At 43.6% G+C, this 18,748-nt stretch overlaps 2 protein-coding genes across 4 annotated transcripts; both read right to left on the bottom strand.

The window, feature by feature from the left end:
* Window positions 1-1,711: 1,711 nt before the first annotated feature.
* LOC136459011 (probable sugar phosphate/phosphate translocator At1g06470) lies at window positions 1,712-6,955 on the bottom strand. 3 transcript variants are annotated; one of them, XM_066458911.1, is made up of 12 exons: window positions 6,238-6,955; window positions 5,954-6,126; window positions 5,128-5,213; window positions 4,991-5,040; window positions 4,728-4,795; window positions 4,378-4,478; window positions 4,206-4,218; window positions 3,265-3,449; window positions 2,534-2,620; window positions 2,339-2,433; window positions 2,040-2,173; window positions 1,712-1,925 (listed from the first exon to the last, which is right to left on the bottom strand). In XM_066458911.1, exons 1-11 carry the CDS (start codon window positions 6,675-6,677, stop codon window positions 2,050-2,052), a joined length of 1,422 nt encoding a protein of 473 aa, XP_066315008.1. In that variant the 5' UTR covers window positions 6,678-6,955; the 3' UTR covers window positions 1,712-1,925; window positions 2,040-2,049. The 3 variants fall into 3 exon arrangements, with proteins under 3 accessions (XP_066315008.1, XP_066315007.1, XP_066315006.1); XM_066458910.1 differs by having other exon boundaries at window positions 2,031-2,173; window positions 6,238-6,954; XM_066458909.1 differs by having other exon boundaries at window positions 2,036-2,173; window positions 6,238-6,953.
* An 8,362-nt stretch (window positions 6,956-15,317) lies between these two features.
* On the bottom strand, window positions 15,318-17,014 carry LOC136459009 (transcription repressor OFP3-like). The gene has a single exon (XM_066458908.1). It carries the CDS (start codon window positions 16,985-16,987, stop codon window positions 15,932-15,934), a length of 1,056 nt encoding a protein of 351 aa, XP_066315005.1. The 5' UTR covers window positions 16,988-17,014; the 3' UTR covers window positions 15,318-15,931.
* Window positions 17,015-18,748: the final 1,734 nt, after the last annotated feature.

Below are 18,748 nucleotides of genomic sequence, written 5' to 3'. Positions count from 1 at the left end.
CATGGTAGAGGTTTGGATTTAAAATGTTCTGATGTCTAGAAAGATAAGCATATCATTAACCAGCTGGTACTACACTAGTATATATCCAATAGAGATATGCCCTGCTCGCTTGGCTAGTAAGCCATGTCTGAAAGTACTGTTGACTGATTTGTTGTGAGAAAAAAATATTGTTCGTTGGCTGAAAAAGTACGGCTTATAAGCCAAGCGACGGATCAAACAGATGGGGTTATCACTCTGTTTGGAGGTCAGAGCATCTCCAAGCGTTCCCTAAATTCTTGGTTTTTAACAAGATAACAAAAAAAAATTCTCTCCAACAACTCCTAATCTATCCTCCTAATCTTTTAGAACTTGAAAAAAGTCACCATATTCTGCGTAAACTTACGCGCTTTCGAGTCGCGCGTATCTTCTCTCTCCCGCGCGTGTTTATCGGCCAATCTAAAGATAGAAGGACGTGAAAAGAATAAAGAGTAGAAAATAGTTACTGATGCAAATATACAAGAGAGAAAAAATATATAAAAGTAATTAGGATAATTTAGAAATAGTATAGGATTTCTGATATAAAATTATCTTCTATATTTTAGGAGTGGATTATTAGAAATTTTTGATGATGACTTTCTTTATCCATTCTAATATTTTTTTTAGGAGTTGTAAAACTTCGTGCTTCTAGAAAGAAAATATCGTGTACTTGGTGATGCACTCAGTAGTTCTGCCGCTAGGGCATACTGTATTTTTTTTAGGAGTCGTAAAACTTCCTGCTTCTAGAAAGAAAATATCGTGTACTTGGTGATGCACTCAGTAGTTCTGCCGCTAGGGCATACTGTAGGAGAGAGGAATCAAATAGGAAACACGAGACACATAAGTTGGGTTTGGGCATGTTATCTTGTCAGCTGACGTCCTGAGAGAAACAAAGACTTGTCAGCTGACAAGCTCGGCCCTTTATTATTATCTTGGGCAGTTGGGCTTGGGCCAGGCCTTTATTTGCTATATTTCTCACCTTACAAACCGGGTAGTTGCATAGTGCACTCATGCAGCTTATGTACTCGTACAATTCATTAGGAAATACAGGGAACATGAAAATATTCTCGGATTGTTCTACCAGTGCCTCTATGAAATGGTTGTTACTAAGGGCCTGTTTGACCTCCCTCCAAACTATAAGATATTTTGGCTTTTCTTGATATATTTTTTTTGTTAGATATTTTGGTTTTTCTCAATACATTGCTTTTGTTATGTATCTAGACATACACTACATCTAAGTGCATAGCAAAAGTTATGTATATAAAAAAGCCAAAATGTCTTATAATTTGGAACGGAGAGGGTAATTGAGATGGACCGGGCCGACCTGACACTGCTCTCAAGATAGAAGTACTACCAATAGAACCCTCTCCAAAATAAGGTGGGACGAACTTCAACTTGTGGTGCTTGTATGTGAAACAGTATACATTCCCATAATGACACCATTGCATATAAGAGTGTTTATTTTCATCTAAAAAAATAAGAAAGAAAGAAAAGAAAGCTATGTTCCGATGCTGAATCTACCTTCAACATTCAGAATGCACTACAAAATTGAGCCCTCTCCTCTTCCAGAGAGTTAATAGTGTGTCAGCTGTATTTCTAATTGCAATTGACGGAACATTTTCTTAGTGGACATTTGCAGAAAGTCTCGTTCAGATATATGCACAATTCTTTGTTTTGAATGAAAGGACAAAACATCTGTACTGATACCAGGCTGTATGTTCCATATATTAGCGTGTAGTCTTTCTCTTCCCAACTTGTCACATGGCTGCAAGCGTCATGCTCGTGCATGGCTGACCACATCGATTGATGAACTCAAAAATATGAAATCATTTAGCCTGTGAAAGTAAGACTATGCAGGCACAGATGATCTTGCTTCTCTGGAAAAGCCAGTGCATATAATAGTCTGCATTCTGAAAAAACATGAATTAAACCGTTAAACCACTTGAAAAAATCGAGAAATTGCGAAGCAAAGATCTTTTATCTGAACCAAAAATATATCCCTCATTTTTTTTTACCTTACCTACTACATTCAGGTCAGCCTGTATCATCTTGAGCTTCAGTATCATCGTCAAGGATAACGTATTTTGAAGTCCCATTAGAAGATTGGATATTTGTCCCAGTACCTTCATTGTGATGCCCTTTCTCGAACCTTTTATACCTTCATCATACAGCACAAACAATTGTTAGTCAATATTCTCCATGCATTAGAAATAAACTTATGCTTCTTATTTAAAGATTCAAAGTTAGAAATTTGAGTTGATTTACCAATTGTGGATCGGTAACAATAATAACATGGAAATGAAATAGGAAAGTTTCGACTCACTTGTAAATATTAAATAGACCGACACCAAATATTATTATTGCCAACCCAAGCGCCTTTAACCATGTAAATGGATCATGAAAGAATAGCACAGCAACCTGCATTTTTTAATTGTAGAGTCACAATCACATGAATGAACTAGCATAGATGAATTTTGCATAAACTAACATGGAAAGCAAAATCAAACTTTAGTTATACCAGAATAGTGACAGCTTCCTTCACAATTCCTGCTACAGTCACTGTTACAGCACTAGTCACAGAAACAAGGACATATTCTGTCAAAACCTGCAAGTGAACAGATCTGTTACAAAACCTTTTAAAAGAATAATCAGGAGAGTCACATTCATGCCTTAATAATAAATCAATAGTAGACTCCAGAAAGAGAAGACTTGTTACAAGTATTGTGATGGAATTGAAAAAACAAACTCCCTCAATAGTTGTCCAACTAGCTCATGGTGTCATGCACGCAATGAGCCACAGTCTAAGTAATAGTTAACAGAATCAACCATGCTTCACCGGTTCACCCTATTGCATGATGTGTTTAAGCACTTTAATCTATATTATAAAAAATAGCAATACCTACACTCCTGGTTTCCTTAATGGATAACAATTCTGAAACAACACATCCCACTAGAATGGACTAGTACTTTGACAACGAGGGGGTAGTTGTTATGTTTAATTCTAAGTTAGAAGAAAGCATAAATATTTAAAGGGCGTACCCAGTGCAGAGAGCTTCCGCTCTGTACGGGGTCTGGGGAAGGGTGTCAGTGGCAAGCCTTACCCTCGCTTGTGCAATGCGAGGAGACCGCGACTCGAACCCGGGACCTTCCGGTTACAGGCGGTAAGACTCTATCGCTTGCACCAGGCCCGCCCTTCAAAGCATAAATATTTATTCCCCAAAATGGAGTACACGACACATAGTCACATACCATGAAAAAGGCCAAAGCGCCACCTAGAAGCAGCAACAAGCTGCTGCTTATTATGTGAGCAGAACTATCAAAAAAGTGGCTTGCTCTGAAGTCGTGCCATGGATCCATCACAATGGAAATAATTGCTGTTACTATTGCCATTACCGGGGTAACATGGCTCATCAAAGTAAAAGGATTCTTTAATCCTGCATGGCAAAATAAAATAAAATAATGGTGCTGTAAATCTGTCATTTAACATGTTGATTGACTCAGTAGAATAAACTGCATTTGAAGTTGTCAATTTTAATATTTCAGACCATACTGGTATAGACTCTAATGCAATGTATTCACAGAACAGCTGACATGGAATAGTTTTGAGGCAATACCGCAATAGCGGCTACCGACTATAGATAGATCAGTAGTTGTACTTCCAAAGAAATTAAGCCAATCAAATCTATCTGAATATTTATGAACCTTGTATGACTATTTTTCAGGTATGTGACTGCATGGTTGTCACTTCTCAGTATCCCAATCCATATCCTTAGGATACTACGATTCTACCAAGTCGAAACGATTCCGAACCCACCATAAGTCTTAAATTTCATAGCATCCCAATCTCATAAGATAGGTAGGATCTTACATATGATCTCAATGATCTTACGATCTTGCATAATAATTGAAATAATGATTTTTTAAATGACTCGGCTGTGATAAAATATTAGGTGGATTGAAAATAATGTCAATAAGTCCACTTAAATTTACAAAAAGACAATTAAATTAATCAAAATGAATATCATAGGATTCAACCTTTACAACATATTACAAATCTTACTGTCAGGCAACAAAACAATCCTACCAATAACAAGGATCCCAATCCTAACCATGTGTGGCTGATGCCATCACACGGATGAAAGGTGTAATAATGTTCATCTGTGAGTAAAATGCTAAGATAGAAAGCTTACCGTATTCCTCCTCCTTCAGGAATTTTGGAAGACATATATAAGAAAAAAAAGGCAAAAGTTCAGTCACGACAGGGATGAATTGAAAATACAGCCACAGATATACAACCATTATTACACAGTATTTAAACAGTATAAAATAAGAAAACTGCGAAAGCATTATACGATAACAAACCTGGAGAAGAATCTGAGTCATGGACCAGCGGAAACCAGACATAACAGCAGCAAGCATAATAAATATAAATCCCCACAGATTAAATTCTGTCTCTTTAGCAACTGCAAGATACAAAATTAGGCCACGGTCAAAGATGATAAGATAACAGAAAATATGTAAGTGGCGTGAACTTAAAAATTAAGATGCAACAGGAAGCTGATAACTTTCAGGAAAAATCTAAGTGGCATGAAGTTGAGAATTAAGATGCAACAGTAATCCACAGATTATACTACCAACCCTATAATTTAGTAACACACTAGTTACAAGGGTATTTTCTTAACCCTGAATACGTTAATGTAAGCATGTATTACCTGTTAGTAGAACTCCAAATGAAATAACCAGCATGATTCCAAGAAGGCTAAAGCTCGGTTTCTCAAGCCTTCCAAACAAAGAAGGTAAACTTCAGCTTGTGACAAGAAAAATGATACAAAGCATAGCAAAAGAACATGAAAATACAATTGTAGTGACAAGTAACAGATGAAAAAACATAAGTAGATTCAACGAAGACGAGAAGTTGCTAAAACTGAAGACAATAAGGCCCGTGCAACTAAAGACAGAGTAGCAAGCAAAGTACCTGAACATAAAAGCAAACAGAAGAATGAAAATTGGAGAAGCAGATTTGCACTGCACAAGAATTTAAAAGGGTGAATTAGAAGCCCAAATACTAACTGTAGACAGAACAAATAATGATCATTTTAGAAAGAATTATACCATTGTAGCAAATGTCACAGTAATGAAAACAAGTGAAATGTTGCTCAGATTTATATCAAGAGCAGTAGCCAAAGCTGTTGGGACAACTGCACAACCAATACTGGAATTGTTATACATACAAATTAGAGTAAATATTGAACTTACTATTTATTGCAGCTTAAACAACAAAATACAAACAAATGAGTAAACAACAAGACAAAATTGTACTAATGTTTTACTAACTTCTTTTTATTAAATCGAGTGAGAAGTGTTTTCTAGATCATAGGCCATGGTACAAATTTACTGAAATGTAATAACAAAGATACAAACAAGGGAAGTGGTAACCAACTCTATTTTTGAGCTCATATGGCTCTGTAGCAGTTTTGATTCACATTGTGGTGGTAAATGTGAGGGAGTGCGCCACCCGCACCCAGGGTTTGATCCCCAAGTGGGAGCATGTGTGAGATTACCGTTTAAAAGAAGCAAAACCACAAATGATTGCAGTTTTCCATCCTTGCTTAATCTAGCATATAGGTTGTTCTGTATAAGCATTTGGCCTCATGGTTGTTTCACACCAAAACGCTTAATTTCCTCCATGCTCAATGCTTTTACCTTACCCCAAAAGACCTAATTTCGACTATGCTTCCCTGATGCTAGTTATATTGTGTTTGACAATCCTATCCACATCCACCGCTAGTCCAGAATAGCCAAAGTTAGTTTTGCTGATTATGGAGCACCGAGATATCCAATTCACATGACACTTTGCACTATATGTGGAACTGATACTCACCCAACTATAGTAGACATATGAACAATATTAGAAACAGCACATCACGCAGATACCCACCTCGTAAACAGTAATCCTTCCACGACATTTTACTTGGCCCTCCCTCCAGGCCGCGTTGCTGGAACCACACGATGGCCCTGGACGCCACAGCCTGCAACGTGAAATGAACTGTGTTCATCAGGAATGGCGCCGGGAATTTCCACATGTGCTTCCCCAGCATCTCCTTGTTGTACCTGACCACATGCGCACGCGCACGGAATGAACACTAGCAACAAACATATCCGCACACGAAGGTAGCCGGAAAATCCGCACAACAGTATTAACGAACAATACGTGTTACTTACAGCGTCAAGCATGTGCTGAGCGTGTACCAACACGCTATCAACCCGATGACCTTCGCAAGGAACCTCGGCGAGATCGGCAGATCATCAGATCTCGCCGTCGCCCCCGCCTCAATGTCCATCGGTGAGCTGCCGCCGCCCGAGGAGGATGGCAGGAGCGGCAGCTCGAACTCCTCTGAGTCGTCGCTGTCGCTGGTCGCCGCAGCAGCGGCGGTATTGGAGGCCGCGGCGACAGAGGGGTCCCTGCACCACCGCGAGAACGACGGCTCCCTTCGGATCCCGCCCACTTTCTTCCGCTGCCCGCCACCCTCCTCCCGCGACTCTCCCGCCCGCTCATCGAGCTCTACGGCTACCGTCAACGGAACCGCGCCCTCCATCGCCGCGCCCTCCACCGCCTCCAAGTGGTGGTGCCCGTGGCCGTCCTCGACGACGCAGTCCCCCATGGGACGGCGACGGCTGAAGGTCCTACAGAAGCTTGGATCTGGCGTGCGTCGCTGATCGCATCGGAGGCGCGGGGGCGCGAGGCACGCGGCAAAGTGTCGGCGGCGGCGGGCGGCCGAAGCGAAGCCGCAGGCGAGGGGTTTTGCGGCTGCTTGGTTCGCTCCGATTTCTGGTAGCAAGTCAAAATCCAGCACCTCGTCGCGGCGACTTCCGAGCGGTTAACTGCCAGCTGCGCGGGCCGCGGCTGCCACAGGTAGTTTTCCTTTGTGGGAGGCGAGCTGGCGAGGAGCCCCTTTTTCTCCATTTTTTCTCTCTAAACTATCGTGAGATTCCGGTTTTGTCGAGACACCTCGGCTGAAAACTGTAGTTTGACAATCTAACATGAAATATGTCTTGATAGTACATATCTTTGATACTATAAATGTTAATATATTTTTGGGTAAATTTGGTTAAAACGAAATATTTGTACCTAACACAATGATAATAAATTTAGGCATTCAACCATTTGAAATACATGTAATTTTGGCCATCCACTATTTTGAAGTTGATTTTTGTCAATATCGTTTTAACATGCATATTAATGCATTTACCAAATTAGGACATAATTTAATGGTGAAACCATCATACATGGTATTTAGCTACCGCTGACTTTGTGAAAGAAAAACTAACTTCAAAACAAATAACGTTTTGAATAGTTAAAAAGATCAAAATCGTCAAGTATTTGAGTTCGAAGCTTAAAATCAACTATATAGTAGAAGAGTAAAAAGCAATAGAAAAGTATTTTTTTTTTCCTTCCATTACTCTTTGTGTACATGCAACCATGCAGCGCACCTACTAGAAATAAAATGTTATGAGAAAGTTCATTTTTATCTCCGAAAACTATTGTTGGTATGATTTTTCTCCTCTAACTCTAAGCCTTACATCTTACGCCCTAAACTCTCAAAATCAAGTTCGTGACTCGGTTACAAATGGTTTTCAATGCGGTTTCATCTTATTTTAGTTAAATTTGATAAACCTAATGACTGTTTAAATACTAAAAAATGCCTCTAGGCTTCTAAAATTCTAAGGAAAATTATAGAGATAGATTAGGACAAAAAAAACAAAATAAAATATTTAGAACTCGTGAAAATACCCCTAGAAACTTTCAAAAAATAGATTTCTCTCTAAGGCAATGAAAAATTGTTCCAAAAAAAGTCTAATAGATGTCTAAATGTGTTCTTGAAAACTTGGCACAACAAAAACATGAAATGCACCAAGATGCATTAGACATTAAATGCATGTTGCATTCATGCTAGTTGCATCATATTTTTTGTCATGGAAAGTTTTAAAACACATTTTTAGACACCAATTATAATATTCTGTGAATTTTCCAAATTTTCTAGTTATTTTCGCATTTTTCTAGAGCTAAATCTAATTTTTGTTCTATCCCTATGATTTTTCTCATAACTTTTAGAAGCTTGGATATATTTTCCATGGTTTAAAAACTTTATCAAGGATTTACCATGTACTTTAAGTACAAAAAAAATATGAGATCCCCTTGAAAGCCACTAGTAACAAGCTAAAAGGGACTTCTACGTTATGTTGCTCAAACTTTTGTGTGGTTGGAGGGCCCGAGAGTGAAGAGAAGACTGGCTTATATGCTCATATATGTTGAAATAAGTTCATTCTTCACCGAAAGTTTCATAGCATTATTTTTAAAAATAACATTCAATGCATAGTTTTATTCTATAGACATTGAATTCCATACTAATTTAGAGTCAGTAACCGGTCTAAGGGGGTTTCATTAACATTAAACTCACTTCTTCTCTCTTATTAAAAATGTTGCCATATGACAAAAATGCTTACGTGGCAAGCTATTAAATATAATAATGATGTTTAGCTGAAACTTCCATTGAGACCAGCATAAATGTAATGCCAATATTGATTTTTGCACTACCTTTTTAATTAGATGTATTTGGTTGGTCGACAGCTAGCAATCTTTATTTTAGATCACTTCATTCAATCACAAATGTAGTTGGTTTATTTTCGATCTGTTCTAACTTTAAGTCAACTTTATCAAGGTCTATTTGGCACAATTTCTTATGGCTCCAGCTTCTCCAATAGTAGTAACTGTGGCAGCACAATTGATAAAAATATGTTTTCTCTCTTATGAATGTGGAGCCAGGAGAAGCCACAATTTGTGGGAACCTGGCCTTGGGGCCTAAGCCTAACTCTAGCCGTCAGTATGAAAAAATTATACGGATTGAAAACTCAAGATGTACATTATTAAATTCGTTAAAAAATCTGTTTTTTATATTTTGTTACAAAAACTGCTTTTATAAGGTCTAATGATTTTTATTCAAGACAATATTTATAGATATTTCTAATTGAAGTTAAATAGTTGGCTTAAAATAGTGCCAGATGGTTGGTATTTGATAGTACTACTCAATTTTTGAATGATGTGAGTGTGACCGCCCACAGCTAAACGTCTCTGACATGAACAATCGCCATAGTTTTTGCTTGACATGGCATGCACTACGGCACCCTGTGCTATTGAACTCCATATCTGAGTCGAGAGCATATTTCAAGTACAACGCATTTATGCTCAAAAAAAGTACAACGCATTTGTGTACCCACGACCTAGGTCCAAGTGAGTTCGAAGACATAATAATGTACTCATGGAGCCTTGTGTATCGCGTTTAATAATTAATATGATCTGCAATGTAACCTACGCGAGCACGTTTACGTTCGTGGAAAATACTCTTAATGAACGAGGTGCTCATAGTTTGTTAGTCAATAATTTTGGAACAAGAAGACTATGTCGTTTCGCGATTGATAGTTGATGGCAACTATTCAACAAAGAAGCAGTAAGAGAGCTCTTCCTGACTTACGGAACTAGAGTCTCGCAGCCAACAGCGGCGACGCAAGGACACGACTTAGGCCACACCATTGGCAAAAGTGTAAACGTAGGATTCGCAAAGAGGACAGGCATCATTTTTTATGGAATAGTTATATGTTTTTGTTAGAATATTTGGAAGGAAAGGAATGGAAGAACGTTCCACAATACCACGATGCAAAATTTTGCATAGTTTGATTTTTATGATCTTGGAAGACATCAAACTATGCAATCGGGCCTTTGTACCTAAAGTTACAACCTAATGTGAGCGTTTTAGTTGCTTTGGGAGCTCTCTGGTTTGTAGCTATCTTGGTAGTTAGGCCCTGTTTAGTTCTCCCCGGAATGCAGGATCCAGAATTCATAATCCATAATCAAAATTTCCCTCAAAACCCAAAATGCAAAATAGTTTAATAGGGTGTTTACTTCCACCCAAAATTCAGAATAGGAACTCAACTAATGACAGATTTGCCCTCATTAATACATGCAGATTGCATGCATGCATGCCGCTGCCTTCCAGGCAATTGACGCCCAGGCAATTGACCACAATCCATTCTTCACAGTTCACAGACCACACAATTTGTTCATACAAACAGTTCATAGAAATTAACAGTTCGTACAATTTGTTCACAGACCATACAATTGTTCATACAGACCATACAATTTGTCCAACCAAACTTCACAAGTTCATACAAACAGTTCACAAACCATACAATTTGTTCAACAGTTCACAAATATTCGACCAGACAAACCATGTTGAAGTATCTAACACAACCTCAAATACAAACACAGTTCAGACATGTTCATTAGTCCTCGACTAACTTATGAAGAACGATTAAACAGACCAAGAGCAATCGATTCACGAAAAGCATTCATCTCTTCAGCGTCCTCCCTTGACGGTGCTGGAGTAGTTCGTGGCTGATTGGCAGACGCTTCTGGTGGGACGTAATTATCATCACGATCACAAAGTGCAAAGTCCTTATCCACTAATCTACTAGCTCTAATGAAGTTATGCAATGCCATGCAAGCCACTATTATTTTAGTTTGCACATGTGGAGGATAAGCAGGGATGCCTAACAGAATCCTCCATTTCATCTTGAGTACCCCAAAAGCCCTCTCTATCACATTCCTAAGCGATGAATGTGTGAAGTTGAATATTTCATTTTTACCTTCTGGCTCCGGGCCGTCACGGTACTCTGGAAGATGATATTTCATTCCCTTGTACGGTGCAAGATAACCCAAATGGTTTGGGTAGCCGAAGTCCACTAGGTAAAATTTGTCTGCACAATGATGAACTGTTGTTAGCTTCCATTAACTCAAATGGAAATGCCTCAAGTAGAAAGGTGTTTACCTGATGGTGGATGTGGAAACTTATGGCTCCACTTATCCATAGCATCATTGAATACTCTCATATCATGTACAGATCCCAGCCATCCAGCAAGCACAAATGTAAATCTCATGTCAAAGTCACAGCAAGCCATGACATTATGTGTTGTAATGTTCTTGCGGCACATGTGTTGGACCGTCAAATCTTTGTCAACAATGACTGGTACATGAGTGCCATCTATTGCTCCAATACAATTGTCAAAGAAGGGAGAGAATCTAGGATTCTGCAATCTATGATGGGTTTGACTGAAACTTGGGTCCCTTGGTGTGATGATGTGTGCAGCTAGCTTGCAAAGACAATTCAACACTTTCATGAAGTTATTATGGACTGTCCCTAGCGACCTCTCAAATTTATCCTCAGCCTGCCTAACTGACTGTGGTGCTCCAACCATCCACAAGAACATTCCTAATGCTTCAATAGAGGAACATTTATTAGTGGATTTCAGGCCATAAGACTCTAGCTTTTCATGGAGTCTGTAGAACAAAGTTGGGGTCATTCTAAACATTTTATAGCAGCTCTCCCTGTTTGTTAGCTTCCTCTCTACCACTTTATCCCAGGAACAAGTGGCACTCTATACTCTGATCTAGATAGGTATTTGTCAGTGTGCAGAGCAAAAAGCAACATACCACTAGTGAAATGAGAATCCTCATCATCCACAAGCATACTTGTTACTTCCTCATTACTAGAATCAGAGGAACTGCTGGATCTGGTTGAGCTGCTGGAACTGCCAGAGCTGGTTGAGCTGCATGAACTGCCCCCTCCATTGTTGCCTCAAGTACCTGACAAATTGCAAACAGGAAAGAGTGAGTATTGAAACAATGCAAAAACAACTAAAATTAATAGGCTTAATGATCCATCCAAATGCATCATAATTAATAAAAGGCCAGAGCTGATTGTAAGCATTTAACTTGGTTCACATAACATAATTAATAAAAGTAGCACACATCATAACTTGGTTCACATTACACACATCACATGGTTCACATCACACACATCACTTGGGAACATCACACACATCACACCACTTAGGTCTGGTTACACTAACATAACTTAGTTCACATGACAGATAATGACCAATTAACACAAGTAACACGACTAGTTGTTGACACTGGCTAAGAATTCTATGAAATCCTTCCTTGCATCTGGGTCAGTCTTCTTGAAGAAAGTCATAGTCTTCTTATCCTTGCAGATCTGCAGGACAGTGTACCAGAGCCTTGTATTATGTGGTTGAACACCACAGTCCCTTGCCATTTGCTGCACAAGATCAACTTCAGCTTTCTCTTCCTTTCTCTTTTCTTCCCTGTTCCTTCTCTTCATTATGGCCTTCATTTTAGCTTGCCTTTCTTGAAGTTCAACCTGTCTTTCCATCATCTTGTTCCTGTCCTCACCAATCCTGGTTTGCTCACTGATCACCTTATCCATGAGCTTGATTGCTTGGCTTTTGGACTTGGTCTTCTTGTTTGGACTGGAAGCACATGTACTGGTACTACTAGCTCTCTTGTTGCTGTTAGAGCTGATTGGGGTATGAACATTCATAGATGGCTCCTCCTCATAATATTCCTCCTCCTTAAATTCTTCATTTGAACCAGGAACATAGGCTATGGAACCATCAACTGCTACACCTTCAAACATTTGCTCCAACTGGTCCAAGTATTCTGGCCGTCCATCTTTTAATTTCTTCCATTTATTCTTACCCTGCAGCACTTGGTAGTATGAGAAGAGAACATCATTGACAGTGCAGTAAGAACATAGAAGATATGAGCATGAACCTTAGTCTTTGACTCCCACCAATCATCATTTGCAATCACAGTGCCATCAGAGTTACGGCCTAGTCCTGTGTCAGTCTTCAGTTGCTTGATGAAACCCCACAGAGCCCTGAGTTGCCTGTACCTACTGGAGATCTGTTCTCTGTCGTGCATCTTACCAGTAGCTGCATGGTACTGCCTAATGACCTCCTTCATTCCTGTTTTGGTCATTGTACCTTTCATGCAATTACCAATGTCAATCTGGTTACACCAGATCCTACATAGCTTATCGGTGTTCTCCTCTAACCAATCAACCCTACTTTTACCAAGCTAAAACATACACAAGAATAGGAAACTATATAAATAACAATATCAAAAGTACTGTAACAAGCAGCGGAATTGACATATATAATACACAAACATTCATTTAGTTCATAACTATGATGCTAGTTGTTCTTCACAACAGAGAACATTCATTCAATTCATAAATATGATGCAAACAGGCCAAACATGATCTCTAAGATCCCAAGTAACTAACCATTTTAAAGCACATGGTGCTAAGAATACAAAATGGTAAATGAACTGAACTAAACTGAGTAGGACTGGGACTGAACTGAATATAAAATGCATAACTGAAGATGTTGAGCAACTGATCAGTGACGATTGCTAAAGAATTCAAAATAAAAAGATGCTAGTTCGGGAACAAACGGAAGAGAAACCTTATTACACTTATCTTGGAAGCAGATTAAGTCCCTAAAACTCCAGTAGATACTAAGATATTCAGATATCATCTCTATGCTACTACTAATATCATCTTCAGGCGAAAGTGCACAACATAAAGAAAGGTAATCTCACAAAAGGTAAAGCCATACTCTATAGGCAAGCAAGTTTATACTTTACATATGACTGAAATTGACAAAGTGGCAAAAGTTTGCTAGGCATGTGAAACTATAAAAGGTATATAGATCCTGTGTTGCCACTAGCTACTTTTCAATTTCCCATTTATCATTTCCAACCTACTGACCAGTGTACACTCCAGAAACTACTACTCATCTTGTAATTCTAAAGATTTTGTATCAATCAGTAAATGAACTGAACTGAATATGAACTGGCACACTAGATCAATTGGTAGGGAAAATACCGTGGGAGCGTTGGGTAGGATCTCAACGTTGTCGACGTCGTTCGAGGTGTTGGAAGCGAAGTTGTCATCGGCGACGGCTGGCACTCGAGGACGTTTGCCGCGGGCTGTCGAGGGTTGTGCCACGCCGGAGGTCCCTCGACGCACGCCGCGACCAACAGCGGGGACAGGAGGCACACCACCACCAACACGTCCACCGCAGGAGACCGTAGAGGTAGCGCGACCGGACCCAGCTCCACCTCCAGCACTGCTGCGAGGAGCCCGGAAGCCTAGGGTTCGGCTTGCGCTGCGGGCGTCAACGGGAGGGGAGACATTGGGGCCGTCGAGATCTCCACCAGAGCGAAGCAGCCCCTGGAAGCCTCCCATGGGCGGCCATTCGGCGCCCTGCGAGTTGAGGTCAAGAGCCGCCATGCCCGTCCTAGGAGAAGCGAAGCTGCTGGAACCCGGGGCGTTGAAGGCTGGTCGACTGTAGGCAGGATATCTGACATTGGAGGGGTGTGGCTGGGACAGGAACTCCCTGGTGCCGTCGACGTTGCCGTAGCCGTGGCCGTCACCGTAGCCGTCGTTGTCGCCATGGTAGAAGCTGTCGGCGCCGTACCCGTCCATGCGGGCAGCTGCGAACCGGGAGGAGACTGTAGATCCTGCGAGCTCGGAGGAGGATCCGGCCGGAGACAGAGGCAGTGGTGGCGGTGGGAGCGAGCGGCGGCGGCGACTGAAGTGCGTCAGGGAGGAAGAGAACGGGGAGGAAGGGAACGAGCGGATAGGGTGGGGGTACTGAGGGCAACGTAGACTTCCAAGCACAAAACGTGCTCAATTTTGGCCTATGGACTCCCAAATGCATAATCCGAAATGGACCTCATTTTGCAAAAAAAAAATGGATGGTGTTTAGATCCATTTGGCAAAATGGTGGGCCAAAATCCAGATTTTTTTTGAATTTTGACGGGAACTAAACAGGGCGTTACTATTGTTGTCCCTTATGGCCTTATGGCCTCATGGCCGGCTGGGTAAGTTGCTTAATCGGCAATGTCTGAATGATGTGTGTCCGGTGTCCCTCGCATCTCCTTAGCGATCACTTTTCTTTCGTTATTTTTTCTTCTCCCTTTTCCTTTACGTGCTCTGTAATTATTCTATTCTCTTCTAATAAAATGACTGGATAAATCTGTCGCCGTCCTTTTGAAAAAAAATATTAGGTCATCATGACTCCTTTCTGAACAATTTGCGAGTTCAGCAGCCTGTTCGGGAGACCTTATCGTATCGTGGATTATTTACTGCTGGCTGATTTGGTGTGAGAAAAAAACACGGTTCCCGGCTAAAAATTTACGATCGTTTACGAGTAAGCGAACAGGCTGCAGGACTTCGGGCACAGCTCTATAAGTTGCGTGTCCTTCCCTACGTCCACAATAATATAAAACAACAAACGACCAAAAACGAAAATAGTGAACTTCATGTCAGTAAAAAAACAGAGAACTGTGAGGTCTGATAGTCTCGTGTCAGTGCAGTACACGGCAAACACTGGCCATATCAACTGTTCACACTTTCAAACAAAAGCCGCAAGTCGGCAGCTATTTGAATTCTAGAAACCGGAGACCTTGGAATCTTTTGCATGCGATACATGCCGCCAAATTACAGGACTGGAGCATACGGATCCAAGCGTATGAAACGAACAGGCTTATTTTTGTCCCTTCCATGCGTTTCACTGAGCGTCTGAACCTGAAGCTGGGCTGGCAAACACACAATACTCAATACTCAAGAAACAGTTGTTCTTGAGCAGAGCACTACAGTCCTAGCTTGAACCTGTACAAGGGCGACGGAGGGAGCACATCAATTTCCGTCGTCCAGTGAGCGCAAACTCGCAAGCGACAAAAGCACCTCAAAAGCGAGCGCAGGTAGGTACGCCCCCACAGGAACAGGCCACAGCTTTTCCGCAGACACGCGTGAAAAGGCCACGTCGGCACGTACGCCTAAAAAACGCGTGGAAATCAGCGTCCACGTCGGCTCCGGACACGCCATGATGGATGCCGACGCCCGCGGGGATGCGGATGCCCTGCGGCGCGGATTTTCGACCCGCTTCGCTTCGTGATCCTGCATGGACGTGGTGGCGGTAGGTGGTAGTCTCAGGTGCGTTGCGGCGGCGCGGCGACGGCGGTGGCGGTGGCGGTGACACGGGAGGTGTTGTTGAGCTCGAACCAGACCTGCCGGAAGACCTTGACGATGCAGTCGTGGTGCTCGTCGGCGTTGAGCGATAGGTAGCACGCCAGCAGCGTCTCCAGCTCCTCGGGACGCCCCACCATGCGCTTGCTCGCGATCATCTCCACCATCGACGCCCGGAACGCGCGCTGCGGGTCCCGCGTCCGCCGCACCACCGCGAACCGCTCCAGCTCCGACACCGCCGCCGCCGCGGCGTTGCTAGGCCTAGGCGAGCGCACGCGCACCGCGCCCGCCAGGCGCGCGCCGGCCGCCGGGGCCTTCGCCGAGGAGAATGACCGCCGCCCGCTGACGACTACGCGCCGGCACCGGCGCCGGCGGCTTCGTGTCGTCCGCTTCTCCCCGTCCTCCGTGTCGGAAGGCAACGGGGGCCGTATCGGCCTCAGCGTCCGCACCGGCGCCGGTGTCGGCGACGGCGGCGCCTTCGGGGAGAGGGAGACGAGGTGGCCGAGCGGACGAAGGTCGCGGTCGCCGCCGACCGAGTAGTGGCGACGGTGGTACAGCTGCTGCCGCGCGGTCGCGGCCTCGGTCCTGCAGGAGGTGTCATCGTTGCCCACCGAGCGGCGACGCGGGGCGATGCCTGCCACCGTGTCCCCGGTAGTGTCGTCGCGACGCGGGACAATGCCAGCTGCTGCCTCTGCCTCGGCGGCGGATGATGACGAAGAGGCCAGGCTGCTCCGCGACGCCGACGCCGACGCCGACGCGGTGCTGGGGCTCGTGGGCTTGTGGAAGCAAGACGGGAATGCGGTGGCGGCCTGAGCGGTGTTCTTTGCCGTGGACGTCGCATGCACGGCCTTGGTAGCTCCCACGCCGTTCTTGGCCGTGAGCTTCGCAAGCCATGCCAAGGGCGAGAAGGACGAGAAGATCGCCTTGCTCTTCCCCTTGCTCTCTCCCTGGCGCTCTTGCTCCGGTGGTTGCAGGGATTCCCTCTGCTGTTGCTTACTGCTTCTAAGCCGCCACCTCATGGCTGGCGTTTCGTGAGCTTGGCTCTTGACCTACGGAGGCTGGACAGTGGTGAGTGAAGAGGAGTGTTTGAGAGGGGCTGGGACTTTAAAGTGGGAGGTTTTGGCGGTTCACCGCATGGGGAATGCGAGGTGTGGTTGGTGTGGTGTGGGTGCTACTGGAAATTTGCAACTTTCCGTAGAATAGAATAGAATAAAAGAAATTTGCAATGCGACTTTGAGTTTGAACTTTGAAGTCGTGAGAGCTTTCTGCCACGCCACAAGGAGGAGTAGGGGGAAAGTGTCTGTTTCACTTTTTCTTGGCGCTTCTTTCTCGTGCATGCGTGCCTCTGGGCTAGTATGCCTGATTGATTTCCGTGATTGGTGCTAGTGATTTTCAAGCACTCTGTAGGAGTACAAGTGTACAGCATGCTGATGCTGCTACTATCTCCCGCTTTCATTTTTTTTTTTTTTGCTAATTGGGCCATGCAGAGATTAGTAAAGAACAAGTGCCGGTCGTACTGCACTGCAGCCTTGCAGGAGTATGCACAGTGCCTGCCGGACTGTGCGCGTGGATTTTGGGTTTACCAAGATCTTGGTCATCTCTGTATCAGATCAGGAGATTGGCTGTGCATGGTGCGGAACTACAGGAAAGCCCTCGTTTAGTTCCACCCTAAATTCCCAAAAAGTACTACAGTACCTATCACATCGAATGTTTGCAGCTGTGCATGGAGCATTAAATGTAGACGAAAAAAAAAACTAATTGCACAGTTTGGTGGGAAATTGCGAGACGAACGTTTTGAGCCTAATTGGTTCACTAATTACCAAATAAAAACGAAAGTGCTACAATAGCCCCAAATTCCTAACTTCCTGAAACTAAACGCACCCAAAATCCCACGAAGAGTCGAGGATCAACCGAATGCGCCCCAAGTGCAGCTTCGGGAACAGAGAGGATGCCGGGCGCAGGTGTGACCGGACCTTTGCGTGCGTGCGTGCCTGCGCCTGCGCGCATGTATTTCGCTAGGGCCATACCGTGTCCCATCTTTGCGTGCACGCTCCAATTGCTGGCACTGGCGCACAATGACACACAAAAGCGCCGAGCAGTGAGCGAGCACACACACACACACACACAAAACCGCAGGGCCATGCCTTTCTTCTCACCGCGGACGCGGAGCCTGAGCTCGCGCCATCGACAGACAGCCACACAGAACTGCGGAAGCGGCGAAAGTGGCAGACACGCGCAGGGCGCGCAGCGCAGAATTGGAAATTCGGACAGCGCGGAGCCAGCCGGCCAGGCCAGGCAGGTCTGCTCCTGGCGGCTACTGTTCCTGCGCCGCCTCTGCCGGTGCGCAGCGAAGCGAGCACCGCTTGTCCCGCCCCGCCCCGGGCGGCTTCGTTGTTTGAATCGAACGGCGTCCGGGCGTCCTGCCACCTCACGCCTTTTTCAGTTTTCTGACCGACGACACGACGGCGGTGCACGGTGAACACCAATTCCGTGGACGGTAATGATAAAGAGTAAAAACTCGGATGGGCCTCAGCAAATCGGGCGATGCGCTGTTGCACGTCAACACCAACTTCTGGGGAGGGACGGTAAAGAGTAAAAAGACCGATCGGTCTGCTTGCCTGCTTCTAGCGCTCCGGCAGAGTGAAACACGAGCTGATGCATTGTATGCTGTCTCTGTGATTGTCAATGAAATATTCACAATACTTAGCTCTCAATGCTACAGTGGTTGCAGCATTTCCTGCTACGAGTAGATTTCCAGGACGCGTGGTGTGGTTCGCTAA

The sequence above is a fragment of the Miscanthus floridulus genome, chromosome 6 (assembly GCF_019320115.1).
Source record: "Miscanthus floridulus cultivar M001 chromosome 6, ASM1932011v1, whole genome shotgun sequence".
In the NCBI taxonomy this organism is placed as follows: domain Eukaryota; kingdom Viridiplantae; phylum Streptophyta; class Magnoliopsida; order Poales; family Poaceae; genus Miscanthus; species Miscanthus floridulus.
Note: the sequence above shows the minus strand (reverse complement) of the source record. Positions and strands in the feature narration are given on the sequence as shown.